The following is a 27,270-nucleotide window of genomic DNA, read 5'->3' on the forward strand; positions in this document are numbered from 1 at the left end:
GTATAAAGGAAGAATGTGGGGGGGGGTGGTTATGGGGAGAAGGTGGGAGAATGGCACTGAATTGATCATTTGGAGAGCTGGTGCAGACACAATGGGCCAAATGGCCTCCTCCAGTGCTGTAACAATTCTGATTGGATATGTGTGTGTGGCAGTGCGTGAGAGTGAGTGAGATTGGTGCATGTGGCTAAATGGACACCCATAGCTGGTCAACAATTTGCATTGGACAACACCAGATTACTGCATTGGTACTAAACAACAGCATATAAAAATCTACACTGCTAACAACAAGCATTAACTAATTCTGCTTAAAAAAAAAAGCACAATCACAATAAAGCAGTTGATGTTTTGCTTGACACTGGGCTTCACTGAAATTGTAGTGACATTCCCGGCTAGTGCAGGCCAGGTTCTCTGCATTCTTCTGTGTTCGGCAATCATGACATAAGATGACAGGTGATGGCTACTACAGTCAGACAGGTTTTGTCTTCTCGAGTGCTTTTTGAACATTACTTCTCGGGTTGTGGGTGTCATTGGCAAGGTCAGCATTTATTGCCCATCCCTAATTACTCTTGAAAAAGTGGCAGAGAGTTCCTGCCTCGATCCGCTGCAGTCCATGTGGTGTAGGTACACCCACAGTGCTGTTAGGAATCCATTCCAGGAGTTCAATTCAGGGACAGTGAAGGAATGGCAATTATAGTCCCTAATCAGGTGACAGTGAAGGGTCAGTGACGTTCCTAGTCAGGTGATAGTGAAGGAATGGCGATTTATTTTCTAGTCAGGATGATGTGTGACTTAGAGATGAACCTGCAGCTGGTGGTGTTCCCATGTTCCCTTGTTCTGCCAGGTGGTAGCAGGCAACAAGTTTGGAAGATGCTTTTGAAGGGGGGGTTGCTGAGTTACTACCGGGTGTCTTATGGATGGTGTGATGGTGGATGGGGTGCCGATCAAGCAGGCTGCTTCATCTTGGATAGTTTTGAGCTTTGAAAATTGTTGTAGCTGTACCCAAGGATTCTGTTCAAAACTAATGAAAGCCCTCTGACCATAGAAGGCAAATTGAACAGCAGATAACCTTGGAAACAATAATTTTGGTGTTGACCTCTGATCCACCTGACACGTGTTGGCTGTTAACAATTCAGAAAAGGCTTCAGGTTCTGCTCTGAAGTCACCCAGTGCAGGGGTGGGTTGAAGTATAGAAAAGCAATGTTCAGATATGACAAGTTGATCACGTCAGAGTAAAAATTTGCACTTTTCTGGATTAAACACAGATCTGAATCTTGTCCTGCATTGCTGCCTAATGGTTGAGCTTGTTGACCATGGATCTCCTTTTATTTTCTTTTCTAGTTACATTAAAGTCCATTATCACCGTCTTGAAAAAATATGATTGGAAGAAAACCCCATCTGGCATCATTATTATTTCACCTGTGATCAAATTCTCTGTGGTGCCCTGGAACTGTACATTTATTCCTCATGTTTGGTGATTGAATTCTCAGGCGTTTTGATAGATGGTGTCATCATACTGAACACAATCAGGTTGCACGTCTTGCTATAAATACAAAGAGCAGAACAGACACAGTTATACCACGTGATCACATTAAAATAGCATTGAAGCAGCCAGCACTATCCAGCCTACAGGTAGCACAAGTATAATGGGGTCAAAATATTCACGGGTTGTGCTTGAAACTGACCGTTCCTCAATGTGTTTCAACGCAGGGCTCAGGCTACACTTTGCTTCGCGTTGGATCAAGATTGGAGTCAAGTAGCTGGGAGTGATGGGGGGCATTGAGGGTTGGTGAGGGGAGGCAAGATGAGAGGACAGTGACACACTCACTAAGTGTACATCTCAACTGCTGGCCCCCTTTCCAATCAGCCTCACAGAGACTGAGGATTCACTAAAAAGAGGCATGGTAATAAATGATCTTGCTGCATCTGTGATCCACCAGCTTGATATGCCACTGCAAAATCTTGGTCCACTAGCCAAGTGGACTAAATTGGAACCAGTTTCAATGGGTCAGTCTGTTGAGACCAACAGACACCTGCCTAATGCAGTGAGGGATGTGATGCAATATTCTTTGTCTGGATGTGTGCACTGAAGTAGTTCAACACCCCACCCCAAATCAAAGTAGGCAATTTGATTGGCACTTTCTCCACCACTGGTATATCATGGCAGCAGTGTGTACCAGTTACAAGGTGCATTGAAGCAATATGCCAAGTTTATGCCAACAGCATCTTCCAAATCCTATGACCTCAGTACTTCAGAGTACAAGGGCAGCAGGCATATGGGAACACCATCACCTGCAAGTTCCCCTCCAGATGGTGTCAGGATATTCTATATCATTGTTCTTTCACTGGGTCAAAATCTTAGGATGCCCTGCCTAACAGCACTCTGGGTGTACCTACATTGCTGCCATTCAAGGAGGTGGCTCAACATCACTACGATTAATGAATGCTGACCTAGACAGTGACACCCACATCCTGTGAAAGAGTTCAAACAGATTAATCCTTGTTCAGTAATTGATCCTAAAACAATCAGCTGCAGGATATAATGATGGCACTGGTTTAGGGGGATATTGCCAGATAATATGTGCAGGAGGGTCTATAACACACCCCTTGAGTTTCCCCATCCTAGTTTTCCATTAGTTTGGTTTTTGATGGTATGTAACAGTGAGTAACAGAGCAAAATGAACAGCATTTGTCAGCAGTCACATGGAACTATAAACCTCATGGGGCGCATGGTCTTAACTCTGTACAATACAATGAGTTCTGAATGAATTACAATCTCACCCGGCGGGAGTCAATGACTCAATTCAGCAGGAACCTGCTTTCTCTCAAACTCTGTACAGAGTTCTTTACAAGTAGAGACTAGATCCATCGGATTTTCATTCATTCTGCACTTACTAATGCTGTCTGCTGGGATTTTCTGTATTTTCTATTGAACTCCTGTGCAAGGTCTTTGCAAACTCGGCTTTTCTCCTCTTCATCAGGCTGTGTGGGCAGGGAACAGAAGACAGTCAGGCACAAAAAGGGAAGTTGGAGGGACAAATTGAGTAGACAAGACTTGCATTTTGATTGTTCCTTTCACAATCACAAGACATTCTAAAGTGCTTTAAAGGCAATGAAATACTTCTTGTAATGTCACTGTGGCAGCCGACTCATGCAGAGCAACTCCCACAAATTTGCAAGTCACAATAAATCTGTTTAGTGATCTTTGAGGAATAAGTATTGACCCAAGACATTGGAGTGAACCCTCCTGCTATTCTTCAAATTTGTGCCGTCTAAACCCACCCAAAGGCAGACAAGGCCCTTGGTATAATATCTTTGCTGAAAGCTAGCAGCCTCCAGCAGTACAGCACACTCTCTCAGCATTGGAACTGTCAGCCTTGATTTTTGTCTTCAAGTCTTTGGATTGGGATTTGAGCCCACAGCTTTCTGACCTGGAGGACAGTTTTTTTTATTCATACATGGGATATGGACATCACTGGCATTTATTGCCCATCCCTAGTTGTCCAAGGACAGTTGAGTCTACCGCATTGCTATGGCTCTGGAGTCATATGTAGGCCAGACCAAGTAAGAATGCCAGATTTCCTCCTCTAAAGGACAGAGAACCATCTGAACCAGATGAGTTTTTCTGATCATCGGTGGATTCTTAATCCCAGATATTTTTATTGAATTCAAATTCCACCATCTACCGTGGCGCGATTTGAACCCAAGTTCTCAGAACATGAGCTGAGTTCCTGGATTAATAGAATAGTGATAATACCACTAGGCCATTGCCTCCCCTGTGGGAGTTCTACCCACTGAACCATGGCTGACATTGTTTATCAACCGGTGCCCTGGCATAAGGAGGAGGATAGACACAATTTGATTGTGAAATAGCTGATTGAGCATAAGTGGATGGTTATTTGACTCTGAAAGAAAGGGTCTACATTTATATTGCACCATTGCCCCTCAGAATGTCCCAACCAATGAGCAATGTCTTGAAGCGCAGTAACAAAGGTATCTGCCAATTACTGCCCTGAAAGATTCCAATAATTAGCGTTAAATGAGCTATTTAGACAGACAAAGCCTCAACACCACTCTTAAAAGATTAATGCATTTCCAATTAAAAAGTTAACAATATCTACTTACAGTGTTGCTGCTGTGCTCATGAATAGAATTATCCTTCTGCATTGACCTGATGGTTTGCTGTAGAAAGATAAAGACAGGTGAGATTATGGAGGCCGCACCATTAATCTTTGTTACACGTATTCCCCAAGTTTAGTTCTCAGCATTTAAACCACCCAAATCAAGCAAATAACACTAACCAATTTTCATTTATTGTTATTATGAGTTGCAGTGCGTTATTCATGGCAAAATCTTTTGGCAGCACTGGTTATGTTGCTAGATTAGTAAGCCAGAGGCTGGGGCTAGTGAGTTGGAGGAGGTGAATTTTAGATTTTGAATGCAGTTTAAGAAAAATAAATTGGAAATAAAAATAACTGGGATCAATTAAAGTGATCATTAAACTGGTTCGATTTTTGTCAAACCCAGCTGGTTCACTGTTGTCCCTTAGGGAAGGAAACCTGTTGTCCTTACCCAGTCTAAAACTGTGTGACTCCAGTCCCACACCAATGTGATTGATTAAAGGGGTCTGGCAAGTCATTTCGTTGCACCCTCAGCTTCTCGGGGCAACTGAGGATAGGCAGTAAATGGTGGCATTACCCGCATCAGAATAAAAATGTTAAAAAAAAAAATTTGCAACAGTGGTATAATTATAAAAGAGTTCAGGAACAGCAACATCTTGGGGTTCACATAAACAAGTCTTTAAAAATAAAATTAATCCGTAGCAATATAAACAGAAGATTCAAGTACTAAAGCAAAGGATTAATAGTAAATCTTTTAAAAAAAATACTGGTTGAGCTCCAACTGGAGTATTATTGCTAATTCTGGATACCAAACATTGGGATGATACTGAGGCCTTGGATGTGAAGAAGATTTACTGGAATGACAAGCAGGAACGGGGGACTTCAGTATTTGGAGGAACTGGAGAAGCTGGGATTGCTCTCCTTAGAGCAGAGAAGGCCAAGGGCAGATTTAATGGAGCTGCTCAAAATTGAGAGATTTTGCTAGAGTAAATAAGAAACTGTTCCCAGTGGCAGGAGGGGTGGGCAATAAATTCCGGATTGGCTGGTATGCCCACATCCCAAGAATGAATTAAAAAAGATTGCTGAGCTGTCCCAAAGTTCCATTTTTTTGCTTGTTTATGTTCTCTGACAAATGTGCTTTCTTGGGATGACAATAGAGAAGAAGTTGAAATGCGCTGTCAGCAACTCACTACAAGGAGAATGGTGATGCAGATGCTGTATAAGGAGAGAATGATTATCAGTGTTGATTGGAGCCATAGATCTGATCCCATTGCATCTGCAATTAAAAACACATACATCTCTTATTCAATCTTCGCCAGAACATCTTAGTCATTGGTCAGAACTTCCAAGTTACGTTATCTTTTATTTCAATTTAGTTTGTTAGAAGCTCTGATTGGGCAGCCTGTCAAATGCACTGTCTCCTGTCCTGACAAAGGGTGGTGGTTAGAGCCAACTTGGAAAGGTTCTGATTAGAGACAGGGCAGGGGAGAAGCAGGAGGCAGGAAAAGAGGAATTGCAAGAGACACACAGCACAGAAACAGGCCATTTGGCTCAGCTAGTCCATGCTGGTATTTTTATGCTCCACACTCTGTCTAATTCTATCGGCATATTATTCTATTTCTTCCTCCTTCATATCTTTATTTAGTTCCCCCTTTAAAACTAAACTATTCACCTCAACTACTACTTGCGGTACTAAGTTTCACATTCTAAAGAAGTTTCTCCTGACTTCCTTATTTATTTTATTAGTGACTTTTAGATTTTGGCCCGATTTTGGTTTCCCCCACAAGCAGAAGCATCCCTGTGCACCCTTTTTCATAATCTTAAACATTGCTATCACTACAACTGCCACTAACCTCTCCCCTTCTCCACGCATATACCTGAAAAATCCAGCTCTAACATTTTAGACTATTCCCCTTAGTCTCAGACACCCCAACTAGTAAAAATAGTTGCTCCCAATCTTGTCTGCCTGTTTCCTTTAATATCTTGAAAATGTTGATTAGGACACCCCCCCCACCTTGTATATTCCAGGGAATATAACCCTGGCATGTGTAATGTTTCCTTTATAGCTTAACTCTTGAAGTCCAGATATCATTCTGATAAACATATATTGCACTCCGTCCAAGGCTAATACTGTGTGTGATGTCCAGCACTGCTCACATACCCCACTGTGATCTAACCAGGGTTTAGCGTAGCTGAAGCATGATTCCTGCCCTTTTGTATCAGGTAAAGATCAGCCTTCCATTAGCCTTTTGATGACTTGTTTATGGATATTTTAATGATCTATATCTCTGGACACTCCCACCAAATCCCTATTGGATCTCTACTATTTCTGGCTTTTCATCATTTAGAAAGCACCCTGTTCCATTCATTTTAGATCCATTTGCCCTCGCATTGGTTTGGCTTTCTACTCTATTCCAATAGATAAAGTGAATAGTTGAGTCTCCTTGCAAAACATCATTGGTCACAGTCAAAAGAATTGGAGTATAAAAGTAGAGAAGTGTTGCAATTGTATAGGGTGTTGGTGAGATCACATCTGGTGTATTGTGTCCAGTTTTGGTCTCCTTATTTCAGGAAGGATGTGGTGGCATTGGAGGCAGTTCAGAGGAGGTTCACCAGTTTATTTCTAGGGATGAAAGTGTTGACGTATGAGGGGAGATTAATAGTTTGGACTTGTACTCGCTGGAGTTTAGAAGGATGAGGTGGATCTGATTGAGGTATATAAAATTCTAAAAGGGATTGATAGAGTAAATATTAGACTAAATATTTCTTCTTATGGGGCAATCTAGAACAAGAGCTCACAAATATTGGCTGACAGGCAGCAGATTTAAAACTGAGGAACATCTTCTTGCAGATGCTGGTGAATTTGTGGAACTTGCTAGCCCATAGCGTGGTAGAGTCCATATCATCAAATGGTTTCAAAAAGGAGATGGATATATTTTTGATGATAACTGGGTTAGAGATTTGGGGAATAGGTTGGGAGCTGGATTTAAGACCAGGGAAAGATCAGCCATGATCTGATTGAATGGCAGAGCAGGCTTGAAGGGCTAAATTTGCTTACTTCTGCTCCTAATTCCTATGTTCCATATCCTGCTGATTAGAACACTTGCCCATTATCTTACTTCTGATCTCCATTCCTTCTACCAAATTCCTAACCAGGCCTTTGATTCGAGTCCAGCCACCCCCAACTACCCACTTCCTACAGTTATGCCCATTCAATTAAATGTTTCCACAAATGTGTACAGGATGATCCAACACTTCTTAGCTTTTTGGCTAAGATCAAGTGTAGTGTTTGTTCTTACCGTTTGTACACCAACAATGCTGCCTGATGTATTGACAGCAGCTGAGTCAATTTCTAGGGAACTTCAGACTTGTGTACTGACCTTTGACCACTAGCATTGTACCGTTTCCCGTTTGTTTGGACTTGAATGAGTACGATCCCCTGAAGGCTACACCACAGTAATACACACCACTGTCATTGTGGATCACCTGTTGAATTCTCAAAGAAGTTGAGGCAGAAAGAGTAAACCTGCTGTTAGACACTGTGTTTGTACAGATTCCCGAACACACGTTTATCGTTCTGTTGTTGTTGATCATGAACCACAGCACGTTGGCGTTACCCTTGCAACCGCTGGAAGTGTAAGTGCAGTTAATTGTCACGTTATGGTTCAAGTGTCCTTCAATGAAAGGTTCTTGGTTGACGGTTACAGTACATTCTTCAGCAGCAAAGCCTGTTGGGAACACGCATTGTTATTTCATTCTGTCTTTCCTTGCTGCTGAATATTTGATGTTAAATACAGCATGAGAAAAGATCAGCCAGCCCATTCTGGCTTGTGCTGATAAGTGGCAAGCAACATTTGCACCACACAAGTGCTAGAGAATGACCAAATAAGAGAATCTCACCATTTCCACTTCACATTCACCTCTGTTGAATTCTTCCCCCATCGACATAGTGGGTGGGTGGGGTGGGGGGGGGGGGTGCGGCGGGCAGTTATTGTTGACCAGAAACTTGACTGAACCAGCCTTATAATTATTCTGGCTTCGAGTTTGGTGATGTGGAGACACCAGCATTGGACTGGGGTAAACACAGTAAGGAGTCTCACAACGCCAGGTTAAAGTCCAACAGGTTTATTTGGTAGCAAAAGCCACTAGCTTTCGGAGTGCTGCTCCTTCATCTGGTGAGTGGGATTTCAGTTCACAAACAGGGCATATAAAGACACAAACTCAACTTACAAAATGATGGTTGGAATGCGAGTCTTTACAGGTAATCAAGTCTTGAAGGTACAGACAATGTGAGTGGAGAGAGAGTTGAGCACTGATTAAAGAGATGTGTATTGTCTCCAGCCAGGACACTTAGTGAGATTTTGCAAATTTCGAGAACGTGTCAGAGGCTGAATAATCTGTGCTGAGTTACCTCCCCCATGACTCACCAAAGCTTTTCCACTATCCACAAAGGCACAAGTCAGGAGTGTCTTCTCCACTTCCTTGATTGAGTGCAATGATAGTCAAGAATATTAAATTTCTGATCACTAGATGGTGAAGTATGAAGTCAAATGCCAAGTTTGTGCTTAAAACTAGATTTCTTTACAGCTTTACTTGTTGATTTATAAGGCTGTTTAATGATTTTCAGGGGCTGCTTTTTAATTCTCACTGAATCCTTTATTAGACAATGCAGTCATGTAGTAACATTACCTTCTATATTTGTGTTGACATATGGGATATTTGGACCCGCACAGAAGCAGAATTAGAAGAACTCATCAATACCCTCAATAATCAATCACCCCTCTGTTAAACTTAAAGCCTCAACATACAAAGTATTAATTCCTTAGATCCCACAGTATTTAAAAAGGCACAGAAAAACAACAAGTAGAAGCTAGCAACCATTATTTTTCAAAATAACATTTTAAAAAAAAATCATCATCCTAAACAAGCCTACAGATCCTAGCTAATTCATTTTCATCACTTAAGCACACAGCTGGAAGCGTTTATCCATGATGTGAAGATGCCAGTGTTGGACTGGGAAGGGCACAGTAAGAAGCCTCACAACACCAGGCTAAAGTCCAACAGGTTTATTTGGCAGCACAGATAAACCTGTTGGACTTTAACCTGGTGTTGTGAAACTTCTTACAGAGATTATCCAAGCAGTTAAATCTTAGCATCTCAAATCTTAATCTCAAATTTTAAATTTAATAATTGAAGCAGCATTAATATTGATCTAGCATCAGGTGGTGTTTGTGGTCGCGAGTTCCAAACTTCTACCAACCTTTGTGTGTCAAAGTCTTTCCTTATTTCATTCCTGAAAGATCTGGTTTTACTCTTTAGATTATGCTACCTGATCCTACACTATCCTAAATTAATTGATCATTTAGCCCATTCATTTCTTTCATTACAACAGTGACTATACTTCCCAAGCATTTCATTGACTAAAGCACTTTGGGATGTCCTGCAGTCAGCACTACAAAGTTACAATTCCTCATTATTGTTTAGGATCTTAGGGACAAAATCATTTTGCATATACTAACATGGTTACTGCACCTCAGGCAAGTCATGCTGTATGAAATACTTTGAGATGTGATAACATATGAATGCAACTCTTTCTTATGAAATAAAATTGTTCAATATTAAATTATCCTATTAACATTGTTCATTACAATAGCACATAGCCTTAAGCTAGAAACTCCACATTAATTTGTAGGAATTCTCTCTCTCTCTCTCTCTCTCTCTCTCTCTCTCTCTTCCCCCCCCCCCCCCCCCAACCCCCCACAACTTCCACAGCATCTCTTCCCTTCGCAACCTTTCCTCACCCCTTCCTCACTAATTCCAAATACCCATGGGGGCACTTGCAGGGTATTTGGGAAATTTCCTTGTGCAGGGCTGGGTTAGGAAGGTTAATGCGGATTGAAGAATTTATGTGGTTTCAGAAATTACAAATGGAATGAGCACTGGCAGGAACAGTGTAACCGGTGCTGTTCCAAAAGGATGTGTCCAGGGAAAACTCCTTAGGATACTTGCAAGGAAATGTCCTGGACATTCTAGGAAATCTTCTGAGACCCCTAAACTATTTATTAGATAGCTGAAATTAAATGGATTTCAAGTTGGTTATTGATCATATTTGTGAAGCAGTTATTAAACCAATACTGGGCTACATCTAAAAAAGGATATTGGATTATAAATCAGAACAAGTTATACTGATAGGGTAGAAGATCAATGTTGGGGCTAATTCTCATCTCTGGCCTGGTTTGGCCAACCTATGATGGAACTATATTAGTAAGAGTGACTCTATGGTTCCAGACTTTAACAGGTTAGATCATGAAGAAAGACTCTAATGACTAAACTTAATTTTATTGGCGGGAAGAAGGTTTTATTGTTCACTCATTCGATATGAGTGTTGCTGACAAGATCAACATTTATTGCCCATCCTTCATTGCTGGTGGTGGTGATCCACTGCCTTGAAACACTATGGTCCAGCCACAGTGCTGAGAGGGAGTTCCAGGATTTTGATCCAGTGACGGTAAAGGAAGGGCAGGATATTTCCAGGATCAGGATGGTGTATGATTTGGCGAGGAGCTTGCAGGTTGCGTTGTTCCCAGATGTCTGCTGCCCTTGTTTTTCTAGGTGTAAGAGATTACGGAGTTTGAAGGTGCTGTTGAAGGAGCCTTAGTGAATAGCTGCAGTGCTGCTTGTAGATGGTGCGCATTGCTGCCAATGTGCATCGGCGGTGGAAGGAATGAATGTTTTAAGATGGTGGATGGTTACTTTGACCTGGACGGTGCTGAGCTTCTTTAGTGTTGGAACAACAAACAAGTGGAAAATGTCCCATCCCCCTCCTAACTTGTGCGTTGTGGTTGGTGGACAGGCTTTGGGGAGTCAGCTAGCAGAATTCATAGCCTCTAACTTGCTCTTTTTGCACAGTATACATTTGGGCAGTTTCTAGTCAATGGGGGAGTTCAGTGATGGTATGCCATTGAGTATCAAGGAAATTTGGTTAAATTCTCTCTTGTTGGGGACATTGACCTCCTTCAGCACTGTAGGGGTTCTTTCAGCCCATCAAGCCTGCACTGACTCTTCAAAAGAGCATCTTGTCCAGCCTCCACCCTATCCCTATAACCCTGCTCACTTATCATGGCCGATCCATCTAACCCGCACATCTTTGGCCTGTGGAAGGAAACCAGAGCACCTCGAGGAAACCCACACAGACACGGGGAGAACTTGCCAACTCTACTCAGTCAGAATCAAAATCAGGTCCCTGGCTCTGAGGCAGTAGTGCCAACCATAATGCTGCCTCAGACGGAGGCTCTTTGACCTACTCGCATCCCCCGAACACTTCCTGTCTAAGCTAGGGAGCGGGCAGTGGAGTGAGGGAAGCAGAGTGAGCTGTAAGGGCTTAGGATCAAAGGGCTTGGGAGAAAAGGGCCAGGTAAGTTTGACTTCTTAACTGTGTTCTCAGTGAGAGACTGTGATGGAGGGATATGTGATGTGGGAGCTGGTGGACCCCAAGTCCTTCCCAGTGACCGTGTCAGCAGTAAGTGCTGGTTGCTGGAGGAGCTCCAGCTCAAAGTAGATGAGCTGGCCTCTGAGCTTCAGACACTGAGGCTCATCAGGGAGAGGGAGTGTACCGTAGGTAATGGGGTGCAAGAGACATCCACACCCCCTAGACTGGTTAACTAAGGGTCAGGGACAAGAGCGTGCTGCTGGGGGGAGGGGGGGGGGGGGTGTGGGGAGGAAGGAGGGGGGGGTACCCAAAGGCCTCAGCCTCTCAACCTGCACAACACGTTTGAGGTTCTTGCTCCCAGTGTGGACAAGAATGAAGGCTGTAAGGTTGACAAGCAAACTGCCCACAGTACAGTGGTGCAGACACAGGACAAAGAGGAAGAAGTAAAGAGGAATGTAGTGGTAATGGGGGATAGTGTAGTTAGTGGTATTGAAACTGTCCTTTGTGACAGGGATAAAGAATACAGAAGGGTGTGTTGTCTGCCTGGTGCTCAGGTCCAGGATGTCTCATCTGGGCTGCAGAGGAACCTGGAGTGGGAGGGTGAGAATCCGGTCGTTGTGGTACATGTGGGTGCCAACGACATAGGCAAATTGGAGACTAAGGATCTGCAGAGGAAGTATGAAAAGCTGGGAATGAAATTAAAAAGCAGAACCGACAAGGTGATTATCTCTGGATTACTACCTGAACCACGTGCAGATGGGCGTAGGGTAAATAGGATTAAAGAGATGAATGGGTGGCTCAGGGATTGATGTGGGAGGAATGGGTTTGAATTTATGGGGCATTGGCACCAGTATTGGGGCAGGTGGGACCTGTTCAGATGGGATGGTCTTGGAAGAACCGTGCTGGGACCAGAGTCCTGGCGAATTGTATAACTAGGACTGTAGATAGGGCTTTAGACTAATTAGGGGGGGGGAGGGTGCAGGGATAGGAGAAATTACAATGTCTAAAGTAAAAGAGAGGGTACAGGTATGGGAAAAGGATAAGGATGTCCCAATAATAAAGGGAGTAGGGGGCATGAGAAAGGTTGGTAGCGTTCCTTCAAATAGGGTCTAGATAAAGGCTGGGATAAAGACACTTTATCTGAATGCACGAAGCATTCGGAACAAAGTGAATGAGCTGGTGGCGCAGACCAGCACAAATGGATATGATCTGGTGGCCATTACGGAAACATGGTTGCAGGGTGACAGGGACTGGGAGCTGAATGTCCAGGGGTATCAAGTGTTTAGGAAGGATAGAAGGGAGGAAAGAGGGGGAGGGGTAGCTCTGCTGATTAAGGATAATATCAGGGCGGTAGTAAGGGAAGATATAGGCTCCAAAGAGCAGAACGTGGAATCATTGTGGGTGGAGATGAGGAATAGTAAGGAGAGGAAGATGCTGGTGGGTGCGGTCTATAGGCCCCCAAATAATAACTTGGAGGTGGGGCGGGCTATAAACAAGCAAATAAGTGATGTGTGCAGAAATGGAACAACGATAATTATGGGGGATTTCAATCTACATATTGATTGACCCATGTCGGACGTGGTGGGCTTGAGGAAGAGTTCTTGGAATGCTGCCGGGATAGTTTCCTTGAACAGTGTGTGATGGAACCGACGAAGGAGCGAGCTATCTTAGATCTGGTGTTATGTAACGAGGCAGGTAGAATTAGGGACCTTGTTGTGAGGGATCCTCTTGGGACGAGCGATCATTGTATGGTTGAGTTTTTGATGCAGATGGAGGATGAGAAAGTAGGGTCCCGAACCTGTGTCCTCTGTTTGAATAGAGGGGAGTATGATAGGATGAGAGAGGAATTGGCAAATGTAGATTGGGGGCGCAGATTGGCTGGTAGGACTGCTGAGGAACAGTGGAGGATCTTTACGGAGATCTTTTTCGGTGCTCAGCAGAAATTTATTCCAATGGTAAAGAAGGATCGTAGGAGAAGGGATAATCAGCCGTGGTTATCGAAGGAAATAAAGGAGAGTATTAAATTAAAAGCTGATGAGTTTAGAGTGGCTAAAAGTAGTGGGCGAATAGAAGATTGGGAGAGGTTTAAAAATCAACAAAGATTGATTCAGAAGATAAAGAAAGGAAGGACAGACTTTGAAGCTAAACTAGCACTAAATATAAGAACATAAGAACATAAGAAATAGGAGCAGGAGTAGGCCATCCAGCCCTTCGAGCCTGCCCCGCCATTCAATAAGATCATGGCTGATCTGTCGTTGCTCAGTTCCACTTTCCCGCCCTCTCCCCATAACCCTTAATCCCTTCTCCTATCAAAAACCCATCAACCCGCGTCTTAAAAATATTTAGCGAGGCAGCCTCCACCACTTCAACGGGCAGAGAATTCCAGAGATTCACCACCCTTTGAGTGAAGAAGTTCCTCCTCAACTCCGTTCTAAACCGCCCCCCCTTTATCTTGAGGCTGTGCCCCCTAGTCCTACTGTCTTTTTTGAGCGGGAAGAGTCTTTCCACCTCTATCCTATCCATCCCATTCATCATCTTATACGTCTCAATGAGATCTCCTCTCATTCTTCTAAACTCTAACGAGTACAAGCCCAGTTTATTCAGCCTCTCCTCATAGCTCAACCCCCTCAACTCCGGTATCAGCCTAGTAAACCTCCTCTGCACTCCCTCCAAGGCCAAAATATCTTTGCGCAGGTGCGGCGCCCAAAAATGCACACAGTACTCCAGTTGCGGCCTCACCAATGCCCTATACAGCTGCAGCAAGACCTCCCTACTTTTATATTCAATCCCCTTCGCTATGAAGGCCAGCATCCCATTCGCCTTCCTGACCACCTGCTGCACCTGCAAGCTGGGTTTTTGCGACTCATGCACAAGTACCCCGAGGTCCCTCTGCACCGTCGCCTGCTGCAGTTTTTCGCCCCGTAAGTAATAGTCCTTCCTACCATTCTTCCTACCAAAGTGGACCACCTCACACTTGCCAACATTAAATTCCATTTGCCATTTCCTGGCCCATTCGCCCAGCCTATCTAGATTCTTCTGCAGACTCTCCACACCCTCCGCACAATTTGCCATTCCCCCAATCTTGGTGTCATCAGCAAATTTCGACACTCTACACTCGGTTCCCTCCTCCAGATCATCTATATAAATGGTAAAAAGCTGAGGCCCCAGCACCGACCCCTGGGGCACTCCACTAGTCACCATCTGCCAATCCGAATAGCACCCGTTGACCCCCACTCTCTGCCTCCTATTTGACAACCAATCCTCTATCCACGCTAACACCCTACCCCCAACTCCATGTCCTTCGACCTTCTGCAATAACCTCTTGTGAGGCACTTTGTCAAACGCCTTCTGAAAATCTAGAAAGACCACATCCACCGGCTCTCCTCTATCCACCGCCCTAGACACATCCTCATAGAACTCCAGTAAATTTGTCAGACACGACTTCCCTTTAATGAAACCGTGCTGCGTCTGCTCTATCAAGCAATTCCCTTCAAGATGCCTCGCAACTTCCTCCTTAATGACAGATTCTAACATTTTACCTACCACAGACGTTAAACTAACCGGCCTATAATTCCCCGCCTTTTGCCTAATGTTACGCCGCTGTTTAAAAAGGGTAGCAAGCAAAAGGCAGGTAATTATAGGTTGGTTAGTTTAACGTCTGTTGTGGGAAAAATGCTTGAATCTGTCATCAAAGAAGAAATAACGAGGCACCTTGAGAATAATTGTTTGAGAGAGCAGACGCAGCATGGTTTCATTAAGGGGAATTCTATGAGGACGTGATTAGTGCGGTAGACAGAGGGGAACCGGTGGATGTGGTGTTTCTTGATTTTCAGAAGGCGTTTGATAAGGTGCCGCACAAAAGGTTGCTTCAGAAGGTTAGGGGGCATGGAGTTGGGGGTAAGGTGTTAGCATGGATAGAGGATTGGTCCTGTAATAGGAGGCAGAGAGTTGGTATCAATGGGTGCTGTTCTGATTGGCGGTTGGTGACTAGTGGAGTGCCGCAGGGATCGGTGCTGGGGCCTCAGCTATTTACCATTTATATAGATGATCTGGAGGAGGGGGCTGAGTATAGGGTGTCGAAATTTGCTGATGACACAAAGATGAGTGGAAAAGCAAATTGTGCGGAGGGTGTGGAAAGTCTGCAGAAGGATCTAGATAGGCTGAGCGAGTGGGCGAGGACCTGGCAGATGGAGTACAATGTTAGCAAGTGTGAGGTTATCCACTTTGGCAGGAATAATAGTAGGAGGGATTACTATTTAAAGGGCGAAAAGCTGCAGCATGCTACGGTGCAAAGGGACCTGGAGGTCCTTGTGCATGAGTCGCAAAAACCCAGTCTGCAGGTGCAGCAGGTGATCAAGAAGGCGAATGGGATGCTGGCCTTTATAGCGAGGGGGATAGAATATAAAAGGAGGGAGGTCTTGCTGCAACTGTACAGGGCACTGGTGAGGCCGCAGCTGGAGTACTGTGTGCAGTTTTGGTCGCCGCACTTACGCAAGGATATTTTGGCTTTGGAAGGAGTGCAGAGGAGGTTCACTAGGCTGATACAGGAGATGAGTGGGTTGGACTATGAAGAGAGGCTGAATAGACTGGGTTTGCACTCGGAGTTTAGAAGGATGAAGGGGGATCTTATAGAGATGTATAAAATAATGAAGAGGATGGATAGGGTAGAGGTAAAGAGATTCTTCCTGCTCGGAAAGGACAGCAGGACTAGAGGGCACAGCCTCAAGGTAAGAGGGGGGTGTAGTTTAGAACGGAGTTGAGGAGGAACTTCTTCACTCAAAGGGTGGTGAATCTCTGGAATTCTCTGCCCGTTGAAGTGGTAGAGGCTACCTCGCTAAATATATTTAAGACACGGGTAGATAGGTTTTTGGTAGGCAAGGGAATTAAGGGTTATGGGGGAAAGTGGAACTGAGCCACTTCAGATCAGCCATGATCTTATTGAATGGCGGGGCAGGTTCGAAGGGCTAGATGGCCTACTCCTGCTCCTATTTCTTTTGTTCTTAGTGAGGGGAATAAACTTTGGGCAAGACTGTGTGACATGGATTGATGCCATTTGAGAGAGGTCAAAATTGACCTTTTGGCAGGAGCCCCTCGCCCCTCAGTGTTTCATTTAAGCAGAAGTTATGCAATCTTATAGAGAGCAGAATTGAGTTCCTGGCATTGAATTATGCTTGTATAAATAGTCCAATATTGGGCAACGGAGCAATTGGGGGCTTTTATCTGCAGAACTAATAATCTTTAGTGACAATTATATTCACTTTTTTGTCATATGCCAGTTAACTAAGCTCCTTCAGACAGGATAAATATGACAGGCTAGATAGCCTCTTTCTGTGCTGTAACTATTCTAGGATTTTGTGAATAACCTAATTGGATTACAGTAGCAGCTCTTGGAGAAACACACCTGTCCCAGATTTCTCATTATTTCATATTTTACTAGCTGTCTTTATAGCAAATGTTGTCCTACTTCTTGTCTTTCTTTTTATGAGCGTTTTTGTAAGAGATTTTTGTCCTCGCTAAACACTGTAATTCACAAAACACTCCTAGTGAAATATTTTTGTTCCAGAAATGATTCCATTTACCTGGTTAAAAATTATTTTAAGAAGTCTTTAATCATTTCTAAAAATAGAATGACAATCGAACTTTTGTTGCTCTTATTTGCAGGCACCCAGCTCTGAAGGAGCTGGCTCTTTTCAGTTTAACAAAAAAAACAGAATTATGACTCAGGTTGTGGTTAATTCCTGCCAACAGCAACAGCTTCGCAACAAAAAAAAATGTAATTGTTCTGTGCCTGACTACTCACCAAAAAAAAGGTGGATTAGCACTTAGAGTAAACATAAGGGAGTCTTAAACAGACGCTTACAAACTTTATCAAAAATCTCCCAACGTACTTCATGTATTACAATGTGTTGTTACTGTTCTTGTGCAAGAAAATATGATATCCATTTTGTCTACAGTAAGATCTTGTTGGTACAAATAAGCATTCCATTTATTTTTAATGATGTTGGTTGTGGGCAAAACATTGATTAAGGCACCAGGAGAACTCCTTACTTTTCTTTGAATATGTCGTAGGATCCTTTATATCCACCTAAACAGGCAGATGAGACTGAGTTTAATATCTCACCTAAAAGACACCTCCAACAGTGCAGCACTTCCAGCACTTTTCAGTATGGGGTTAGATACAGAGCAAAACTCTTTATACTGTCCCCATCAAACACTCCCAGGACAGATGCAGCACAGGGTTAGATACAGAGTAAAGCTCCCTCTACACTATCCCAAACACTTTGAGGGAAAGTTTAGCATAGGGTTAGATACAGAATAAAGCTCCCTCTATATTATTCCATCAAAGACTTCCAGGACAGGATTAGCACTGGGTTAAATACAGAGTAAAGCTCCCTCTACACTGTCCCAAGCACTTACAGGGTAGGTTCAACAGTGAAGCTCCCTTTACACTTCCAACAAACACTCCCAGGGCCACTATTAGATGTAACAATACAGAAATAACCCATTCCACATGAACACCACACCCTTCCCCCAACAAGTCCTTAGTGGAGTTTACCCTTCATGTGGTCAATTAGTCTTCGTCACATTTCCCAACTCTGTTCCTCTATCCTTCTGTTCTCTTTACTTTCACATCCAATCAGTGTGGAAGATTGTACCAGTTTCTAATCTATACAGGTCGCAGGTTCAACTCCAACCACCACACCCCATCCCAGTCTGCGCTCTGCTACTTGATCCCAATAGAAGGACACTGCAGTACTGGAGGAAGCAACAACATCATTCCAGGTTTCTTTTCCCAGTCACTGTTCGCTATCATTCGGCACAAACTGAGTTGAGCTTGGCAGTGATGCCTCTCATTGTTACTTTGTTGTTTCATATTTCCAGTCTGGGCTCAAACATAACAAGAAGGAGCTATCTAGGGAATCCACTCGATAGCCACCTTGTCATGAGGCAGGCTCTTCATTTGGAAGATCAGGGCTGGAAATGAGTTGAAGAATTTCTCACCTGTTATATGAAGGCTTGCAGCTTGGAGGTAAAGGAAGAGAATCTTTCCAAGTCTCAGTGGAAACGCCATTGTTCAACCACTTCGAGCTGAACTTGAGAACTGTGTGTGCCTGTTCCTTATTGTGAAATTATTTCCGTTCTGAAGCTGTAGATGCAATATCACTGGGAGAGGAAGTTATGCCTCTGAATGGAAATTATTTTGTGTGGTTTTTCCCACTTGTTCATGGGACATGGACGTCACTGTCTCAACCCAGTTTATGCCCGATGTAAATGATGAGTGACTGGGAAAAGAACCTGGAGTAATGTTGTTGCTTCCTACAATACTACAGTGTCCCTCTATTGCCCATCCCTGGTTGCCCTTGAAGGGCAGTTGAAAGTCAACCACATTGCTGGGGCTGTAAAGCCATATGTAGCTCAGAACAGGTAAGGATAGCAGATTTCCTTCTGTAAAGGGCATTGGTGAACCAGATGGGCTTTTCCGACAATGGTTTCATAGTCATCGGTAGATTCTCAATTCCTGATTTTTTTTTTATTATTGAATTCAAATTCCACCATCTGCAGTGGCGGAATTCGAATTTGGAACATTAGCTGAGTTTCTGGATTAATAGTCCAGCAATAATACCACTGGGCCATCACCCTGCCTGCCTGCCTGCCCGCCCACCCTACTTACTGCACCAGAGGGACATTGAGGTGTTTGAGATTTGATTTGTGTCCTCTACCCTTGAGGCAGTCAATAGATCAGCTCACTGAATGTGTGTGTGTGGATTGTATGTGCTAATGTATGTATATAAGCTTTCACAATAGTTTGTGCATGGATTATCACTGCTGTGTATCCATATAGATTCTACACTTTCCGATTGTATGGATTATCAATACTTTTGCATGTACAAATTCTCTAGATTGTGTTGTGTACATAAACAGATTGAATGAATTGAGTGCCTGTGATATGTGGCTTAATTTAATGCTGTATTCACAGGTTTAGTGTCTCTTCATATGATTTCTGTTACAAATGAGCAAAGTAATTTACTATTTTCTTTCAGTATTCTGTTTGGAAGTAAAGCAGTTTGAAATATTATTTACCCAGTTTTTTTTTTAAACTGCTGAACAGCAGTTCCCAAAGTTTTTAAAACCTGATTTTGGAACAGGAATTGAGCAATGAACTTAGCCCACTTTTCCCAGACAACAGGTCTGTCCCTGGAATGCAGGATCTAGCTTCCCTTCCCCTATTCACCCACCCACCCAATTGATTATTATTTTCATATATAAACACAAGAGTGCTGGGAAGCAATTCCACTATGGAGAGAATTGCAACTGGACCCAGTCATCACAAGATGACCAGTTAATGGCAGATGAGGGAGGTTATTCAGCCCATCTTCATACTATCTGTCTAGAGCAACCCAGTATCTAGTTGTTTTTTAAATGATTCCCAGTTTCCTGCCTCCATTTAGAGTCCATTCTACACACTAACCACTCTTTATGTCTTCTCAGTCCTAAATTTTCCTTTGCACTAGTTTGACTCCATGGCCCATATCCTAAGCGTAGAATCCTTACAGTGCAGATAGAGGCCATTTGGCCCATCAAGTCAGCACTGACTCTCCAACAGAGCAACTTACCCCACTAATCCCTCTAGCCCACACATCTTGAGACACTAAAGCAATTTAGAATGGCCAATCGACCTTTGTCAAGCATCTTTGGATCTACGCTCGGTTTAATTTAACTTTTTCCAGTACCCTTAACTAGTGTATTACTTCTGGCCTCTCCCTTTTCTGGCTGAGAGCCCAGGTCTCTCCAGTCTTTCTTCATAGCTCTAAACCCTGACACATAAATCAGCCTCCAGACACTCCTCTCCCAGCAAGACATGGTGTCTCCCAAGACTGAGTAGCCCACAACAGCCTTTACTTCCTGCGAACACTGGTGAGGAATGGCAACTCTAGTGAGGATTGCTGGCTTTATAGAACTATTTAAACTGAGTTGGGAGATAATTGGAAACACTGGTTCATTTTTCTAATTCAGTCACGGGATGTGGGTGTTGCTGACTAGGACAACATTTATTGCCCATCCCTATTTGTCCTTGAGAAGGTGGTGGGGAACTTGAACTATTGCAGTCCGTGTTGAAGGAACACCCTCAGTGCTATTAATCCTGGATTTTGACCCAGTTACTGCATCTGTTTGATTTTACATTTTTAACTTTTTTTCTAGGTGGTAAGTGGGAGAAACCGTCAGAATATTTGGAGGTAACGGGAGAGACATGGGAAGAGCAAGTGGCCAGTTTTAGTGATGACGTGTTCAGCCACGTGGGCTTTGCCATCGAAACCTTCACCCGCCTCCCATATCTGTGTGAAGGGGACCTGTACAATGACCACTATGTTCTGGATGATGTGGTGTTCGTTCTTAAACCAGTTTAATGCTGCACTGCCCAGATGTTTCACAGCAAAGGACATGACTTAACAATTCCAATCAGCTAAAATAGACTTGAATTTCTAACTTGTCAGATAACGTTTTAAACAAAAGTTGTTTAACTTCAAGTATACTCAGATATTTTGTGACTCATTTGATAGTATTTTATATATCCAATTCTATTCTTTCTGGCCAAAATTGTGTTCCTCTGTCATGTGGTTGTACTTGGTGAAATATTTTCCCCGTTTCATCCTCCCTTGTCTCTTCCTGCTGTTGCTCGGAGCAAAGTGCAACACACCTCTCACTCCTCAATACTTTGTGTTGTGTGTGTTGGGGCGGGGGGGTCGGGGTAGATTGGGTTGCCAACTCTTCAGGGTTGACCTGGAGTCTCCAGGAAACAATCTGGAGGTGGGGAGAGCACAAGGTGAACAAAATTATAGAAGCAAAAAAAGTTTTAAAAAATCTCATTTCTTTAAATGCCTTTTGTTTATTAATATTGAGAAGTCGGGAGGACTATATCCAACCTAGAATTGGTAACCCTAGGTATTGGCGAGGATTTTGGTGCTTTCAGCCATTCTAAGAGGCAAAACTCTGCTCCCATGTGGAAACATCTAGCCAACAAAGTTAGAACAGGAAAATTTAGCCAATCGTGGGGAAATTGGTTGAGCCAATCATTCAGAAGGACATTCAGTCCTGTACCTCAGCATAACACAGTAAGAAATTCTCAAGGTTAAAGTCCAACAGGTTTATTTGGTAGATTTAGGGAACACTTCAGCAGTCATAGACATCTGACCTCTGATCCTCGGGCAAGTGCTCTCCAAGGTGCAGTCTTTGTTGCACGACTCTGCGTTGTTGTGTTTTGTGGGGGCTACCTTGGAGAGCACTTGCCAAGGATCGGATGGCCATGACCACTGAAGTGTTCCCCAAATCTACCAAATAAACCTGGTGTTGTGAGACTTCTTACTATGTTTATCCCAGTCCAATGCCAGCATCTCCACATCATGACCTCAGTATAATCACAGTGACTGAGCCAGCATTGACAGAGTTTAATCTCAACCCAATGATGTGAACGATTTATTGAAAATGTGCCTGATATTGTGTTATTCTCTTGAGCTGCTTTAACTTTACAAGAGCCTTAGAATCTGGTGTGTCTGTAAACTACCCTCTGTTGGTTTTCACAGGAGGTGGTAAATTATAATGGCCTGGGTTTAAATGGAATAATTCAAACCATCTCAGATATTTCACAGTGCCAGATTTTACAATTTAACAAGCAGACATCTGATGTCACCTTGACTATTAAATGTAAATCTTTAATATTTTACATTCCAAAGTTCAATTTTTTAATCTTGAAGGTTTTCACTTTAGAAACACACAGGGAGGTGGATGTCAGGGGTCACTTACAGGGGTAAGGGACAGTCAGGTGTAGATTTTCTCGATCTGATTCTATATTTATTTTGTGTCGCCTACAATCACCGCAATTGAATAAACTTTCCTTAAATTTGAAGTCGTAACATATCATGCATAGCGTCATAATAGATTAGTGATCAAGGTCAGAGCATGTGGTGTCAGAGACAAGTAGCAGGATGAAATATGAACTGATTTCAAGGCAGAAAACAGTGAGTAAGGGTAAAGGACATGTATTCAGAGTGGTGGGAAGTGAGGATTCCACAAAGATTCATTGTTCACAGTTTGTAATGAGCAATTTAGATTTGGAATAAAAAAAACACATCCTAAATTTGTGAACAGCAGTGAGTTGGACAAGATAACTAATACTGAGAAGGATTGCAACACATTAAAGAGGATGTTAATCAACCTGCAGAATTGACACGTAATCAGCAAGAATTTCACCATGAATAACTGTGAGGAATCGTATTTTTATACAAAAAAAATTCAGTTGGTATAGAATCCCTACAGTGCAGAAAGAGGTCACCTGGCCCATCAAGTCTGCATCAACTCTTTGTAAAAGCATCCCACCCAGGTGCTCCTGACTACCCTATCCTCATAACCCCATGCATTTACCATGGCCAATCCACCAAACCTGCACATCTTTGGACTGAGAGAGGAAACCGGAGCAAACCCACATTGATATGGGGAAAATGTACAAACTCCATACAGTCACTCAAGGCCAGAATCGTTCCTGGTACTGAGAGGCAGCAGCGCTAACCACTGTGCTGCTCAGTGGAGACTGATAACTTCTAAAAGAAAGAAATCTCTACTAAATAGAAAAACAATGAATGAGATTGAACTTTTCAAACTTTTACAATGATAAACCAACTAAAATCAATTTAAATATCAAAGATATCTAGTAAAAAGGTAATTTTCACTTCAAATAGTCACTGCAACAAAGGTGTACCTTAAATGGTTATAAGCACTTGTATTGCTTCCTGACAAATTTATTACTGTGGGCAATTATGGTCTTTTCAACATGGAACCTGAGGGGTTGGAATTAGCCCTCAAAGCTCCTCCGCAGCAACCCCCCCTGCCCCCTCCGTCCGCCAAACTGGTTTTCAAAATGCCAGTTAAGCAGTTATGGTTGAATTGAAGAATCTGCATGTAGTTGATCCTCCAGTCACAGGTTGCTTCTTTTCCCACATTTGCAGGAACCTAACCAAGGTCTAGGCAGCCGAGGGCTGAGATGCTGGGTAGCTGAAGCCACAGGAATGAGCCCAGGCAGGCTGGAATGGGGCATGAGGCAGCCAGAATGCACCTCAAGCAAGCTGGAGCAGGAAAGGGGCCCACTGGAGTTTGAGTGATTGGAGACAGACAGAAAGTGCGAGGGGGGAAGAAGAGTCTGGGTGGGGTAGAGATTGTGAGAGGGAGAGACTGTGGAGGGGGCGTGAGAGGTTGAGGGAGCATGAGGGGGCATGACAGAATAGAGGGATGTGAGGAAGGGAAGGGTGCGAAGAGTGTGAAAGGGTGTAACATAAGAACATAAGAAATAGGAGCAGGAGTAGGCCATCTAGCCCTTCGAGCCTGCCCCGCCATTCAATAAGATCATGGCTGATCTGTCGTGTCTCAGTTCCACATTCCCGCCCTCTCCCCATAACCCTTAATCCCCTTGCCTATCAAAAACCTATCAACCCGCATCTTAAATATATTTAGCGAGGCAGCCTCCACCACTTCAACGGGCAGAGAATTCCAGAGATTCACCACCCTTTGAGTGAAGAAGTTCCTCCTCAACTCCGTTCTAAACCGACCCCCCCTTTATCTTGAGGCTGTGCCCCCTAGTCCTACTGTCTTTTCTGAGCGGGAAGAGCCTCTCCACCTCTATCCTATCCATCCCATTCATCATCTTATATGTCTCAATGAGATCTCCCCTCATTCTTCTAAACTCTAACGAGTACAAGCCTAGTTTATTCAGCCTTTCCTCATAGTTCAACCCCCTCAACTCTGGTATCAGCCTAGTGAACCTCCTCTGCACTCCCTCCAAGGCCAAAATATCCTTGCGTAAGTGCGGTGACCAAAACTGCACACAGTACTCCAGCTGCGGCCTCACCAGTGCCCTGTACAGTTGCAGCAAGACCTCCCTACTTTTATATTCAATCCCCCTCGCTATGAAGGCCAGCATCCCATTAGCCTTCCTGACCACCTGCAGGCTGGGTTTTTGCCACTCATGCACAAGGACCCCGAGGTCCCTCTGCACCATCGCATGCTGCAGTTTTTCACCATGTAAGTAATAGTCCTTCCTACAATTATTCCTACCAAAGTGGACAACTTCACATTTGCCAACATTAAATTCCATTTGCCAGTTCCTGGCCCATTCGCCCAGCCTATCTAGATCCTTCTGCAGACTTTCCACACCCGCCGCACAATTTGCCGCTCCGCCAATCTTGGTGTCATCAGCAAATTTCGACACCATACACTCGGTTCCCTCCTCCAGACCATCTATATAAATGGTAAATAGCTGTAAGGGGGTGTGACAGGGAATAAAGTGATGTGAGGAAGGAAAAAGAGTGCGAGAGGCATGAGGGGGACATCCAAGGGCAATAGGGATGGACAATAATTGCCAGCCCAGCCAGTGATGCCCATATGCAATGAATTAAAACAAATCTTTCTGTAGCTTTGTAGACAGCAAGCCCTTCCAGCAATTCACTCCCATTGTTGAAATGATGAGTGGATTAAAGTGACAATAAATTATTAAAGAGACAATATCTGTTGATAAAACAGAGATGTGGAGAAATGGTTTGTGCTGAGGGTTGTTAGTCTGTGGGATCCATGTAGCAGTGGACGGAGTTAGACTGCTGTGGGAGTCAAAGAGAAAGGGAGGGTAGACAGGAAATAAAGGCCACAATCAAATCAGTCATGATCTTAGAGCAGGTTCAAGGGGCTGAATGTCCTCCTGCTCTGAATTTGTATACAGATGTTCGTATGTCAATGCTTAGGACACTGCAGACCAGGTTGATTCATGCCAGTCTCAGTTAGATTTGCACCTCAACCTGTTTGGGCTGGACATCATGTTGAGTGGAACAATGGAAGCCTTCAGTTGGGCTGGTTGTAGTTTGGATGGAAATGTATATGGAGCTCCGATGTTATAAGTAGACATTAAAGGAAAGTTCATTAAAACTTACAATCCCAACACATCCATTCTCATACACCCTGTTTTGTTTAGCCCACTTTCAAGTGCAGATTGGAAAGCGAACACTTTATTCTGCTTTTGTTATCTTTAAACCCAACTATTCCCATTACCCCAATCTGTGAACTTTAGCTCATCCAAAGTTCTTCTCTTACCTTAGCTCATACCCATAATCTCTCCCTCAATGTCAGTAAAATGGAGGAGATAGTCATTGACTGCAGGAAGCAAAATGGAGGACATGCCCCTGTCTATATTAATGGGGAGGAAATGGTCAAGAGCTTCAAGTTTCTAGATGTCCAGATCACCAAAAACCTGTCCCAGTCCTTCCATGCCAATGCTATAGTTAAGAAAGCCTACCAATACTTCTACTTTCTCAGGAGGCTACGATTTTCAGCGCGTCAACTACGACTCTCACCAATTTTTACCATAGAAGTACCATAGATGCAGGATAGAAAACATCCATTCTGGATGTATCACAGATTTGTATGGCTCCTGCTCTGACCAAGACTGCAAGAAACTACAAAGGGTTGTGAATGTAGCCCAGTCCATCATGCAAACCAGCCTTGCATCTACTGACTACGTCTACACTTCCTGCTGTCTCAGAAAAGCAGCCAGCATAATCAAGGACCGCACGCCCCCCAGATATACTCTCTTCCACCTTCTTCCATCAGAAAAAAGATAGAGGTCTGAGAGCACATACCAACCAACTCAAGAACAGCTTCTTCCCTGCTGCCATCAGACTTTTGAATGGACCAACCTTAAGAAATAGGAGCAGGAGTAGGCCATCTGGCCCTTCGAGCCTGCCCCGCCATTCAATAAGATCATGGCTGATCTGTCGTGGCTCAGTTCCACTTTCCCGCCCTCTCCCCATAACCCTCAATCCCCTCTCTTATCAAAAACCCATCAACCCGCTTCTTAAAAATATTTAGCGAGGCAGCCTCCACCACTTCAACGGGCAGAGAATTCCAGAGATTCACCACCCTTTGAGTGAAGAAGTTCCTCCTCAACTCCGTTCTGAACCGCCCCCCCTTTATCTTGAGGCTGTGCCCCCGAGTCCTACTGTCTTTTTTGAGCGGGAAGAGTCTTTCCACCTCTATCCTATCCATCCCATTCATCATCTTATACGTCTCAATGAGATCTCCCCTCATTCTTCTAAACTCTAACGAGTACAAGCCTAGTTTATTCAGCCTCTCCTCATAGCTCAACCCCCTCAACTCCGGTATCAGCCTAGTAAACCTCCTCTGCACTCCCTCCAAGGCCAAAATATCCTTGCGCAGGTGCGGCGCCCAAAACTGCACACAGTACTCCAGCTGCGGCCTCACCAATGCCCTATACAGCTGCAGCAAGACCTCCCTACTTTTATATTCAATCCCCCTCGCTATGAAGGCCAGCATCCCATTCGCCTTCCTGACCACCTGCTGCACCTGCAGGCTGGGTTTTTGCGACTCATGCACAAGGACCCCGAGGTCCCTCTGCACCGTCGCCTGCTGCAGTTTTTCGCCCCGTAAGTAATAGTCCTTCCTACCATTCTTCCTACCAAAGTGGACCACCTCACACTTGCCAACATTAAATTCCATTTGCCATTTCCTGGCCCATTCGCCCAGCCTATCTAGATCCTTCTGCAGACTCTCCACACCCTCCACACAATTTGCCTTTCCACCTTATATTAAGCTGATCTTTCTCTACATTCTAGCTATGAGTATAACATTATATTCTGCACCCTCTCCTTTCCTTCCCCCCAATGAACTCTA

The 27,270-nt window shown here is 43.8% G+C and overlaps 2 protein-coding genes and 1 pseudogene across 2 annotated transcripts in view; 2 read left to right on the forward strand and 1 right to left on the reverse strand.

Moving 5' to 3' along the window:
- The window catches only part of mettl9 (methyltransferase 9, His-X-His N1-histidine), a 31,201-nt gene extending 8,934 nt beyond the window's left edge, over positions 1-22,267 (forward strand). Inside the window, exon 5 of the mRNA XM_080206791.1 lies at positions 20,749-22,267. Within this exon, the coding sequence (XP_080062917.1) occupies positions 20,749-20,954 (206 nt within the window). The 3' untranslated portion in view covers positions 20,955-22,267. The remainder of the gene's footprint in view (positions 1-20,748) is intronic.
- On the reverse strand, positions 1,021-18,641 carry LOC145355021 (immunoglobulin superfamily member 6-like). Its single transcript, XM_080206792.1, has 6 exons — positions 18,550-18,641; positions 7,499-7,846; positions 5,309-5,394; positions 4,123-4,179; positions 2,893-2,979; positions 1,021-1,540 (listed from the first exon to the last, which is right to left on the reverse strand). The coding sequence occupies exons 1-6, from the start codon at positions 18,617-18,619 to the stop codon at positions 1,484-1,486; spliced, it is 705 nt and encodes a 234-aa protein (XP_080062918.1). The 5' UTR covers positions 18,620-18,641; the 3' UTR covers positions 1,021-1,483.
- Positions 7,369-7,544, forward strand: LOC145355211 (U2 spliceosomal RNA; annotated as a pseudogene).
- Positions 22,268-27,270: the final 5,003 nt, after the last annotated feature.

The sequence above is a fragment of the Carcharhinus amblyrhynchos genome, chromosome 18 (assembly GCF_965287045.1).
Source record: "Carcharhinus amblyrhynchos chromosome 18, sCarAmb.v2.hapA, whole genome shotgun sequence".
Taxonomy (NCBI): Eukaryota; Metazoa; Chordata; class Chondrichthyes; order Carcharhiniformes; family Carcharhinidae; genus Carcharhinus; species Carcharhinus amblyrhynchos.

What these genes read in the sequence shown, in the direction of transcription:
- LOC145355021 (XM_080206792.1), bottom strand. Translation starts at nt 18,619, where the DNA reads ATGGCGTTTCCACTGAGACTTGGAAAGATTCTCTTCCTTTACCTCCAA. An exon ending in TGCAAGCCTTCATATAACAG is followed by an intron (nt 7,847 to 18,549) that starts GTGAGAAATTCT and finishes TGTTCCCAACAG; the next exon opens with GCTTTGCTGCTGAAGAATGT. An exon ending in GCATCACCATTCTCCTTGTA is followed by an intron (nt 4,180 to 5,308) that starts GTGAGTTGCTGA and finishes ATCTTTCTACAG; the next exon opens with CAAACCATCAGGTCAATGCA.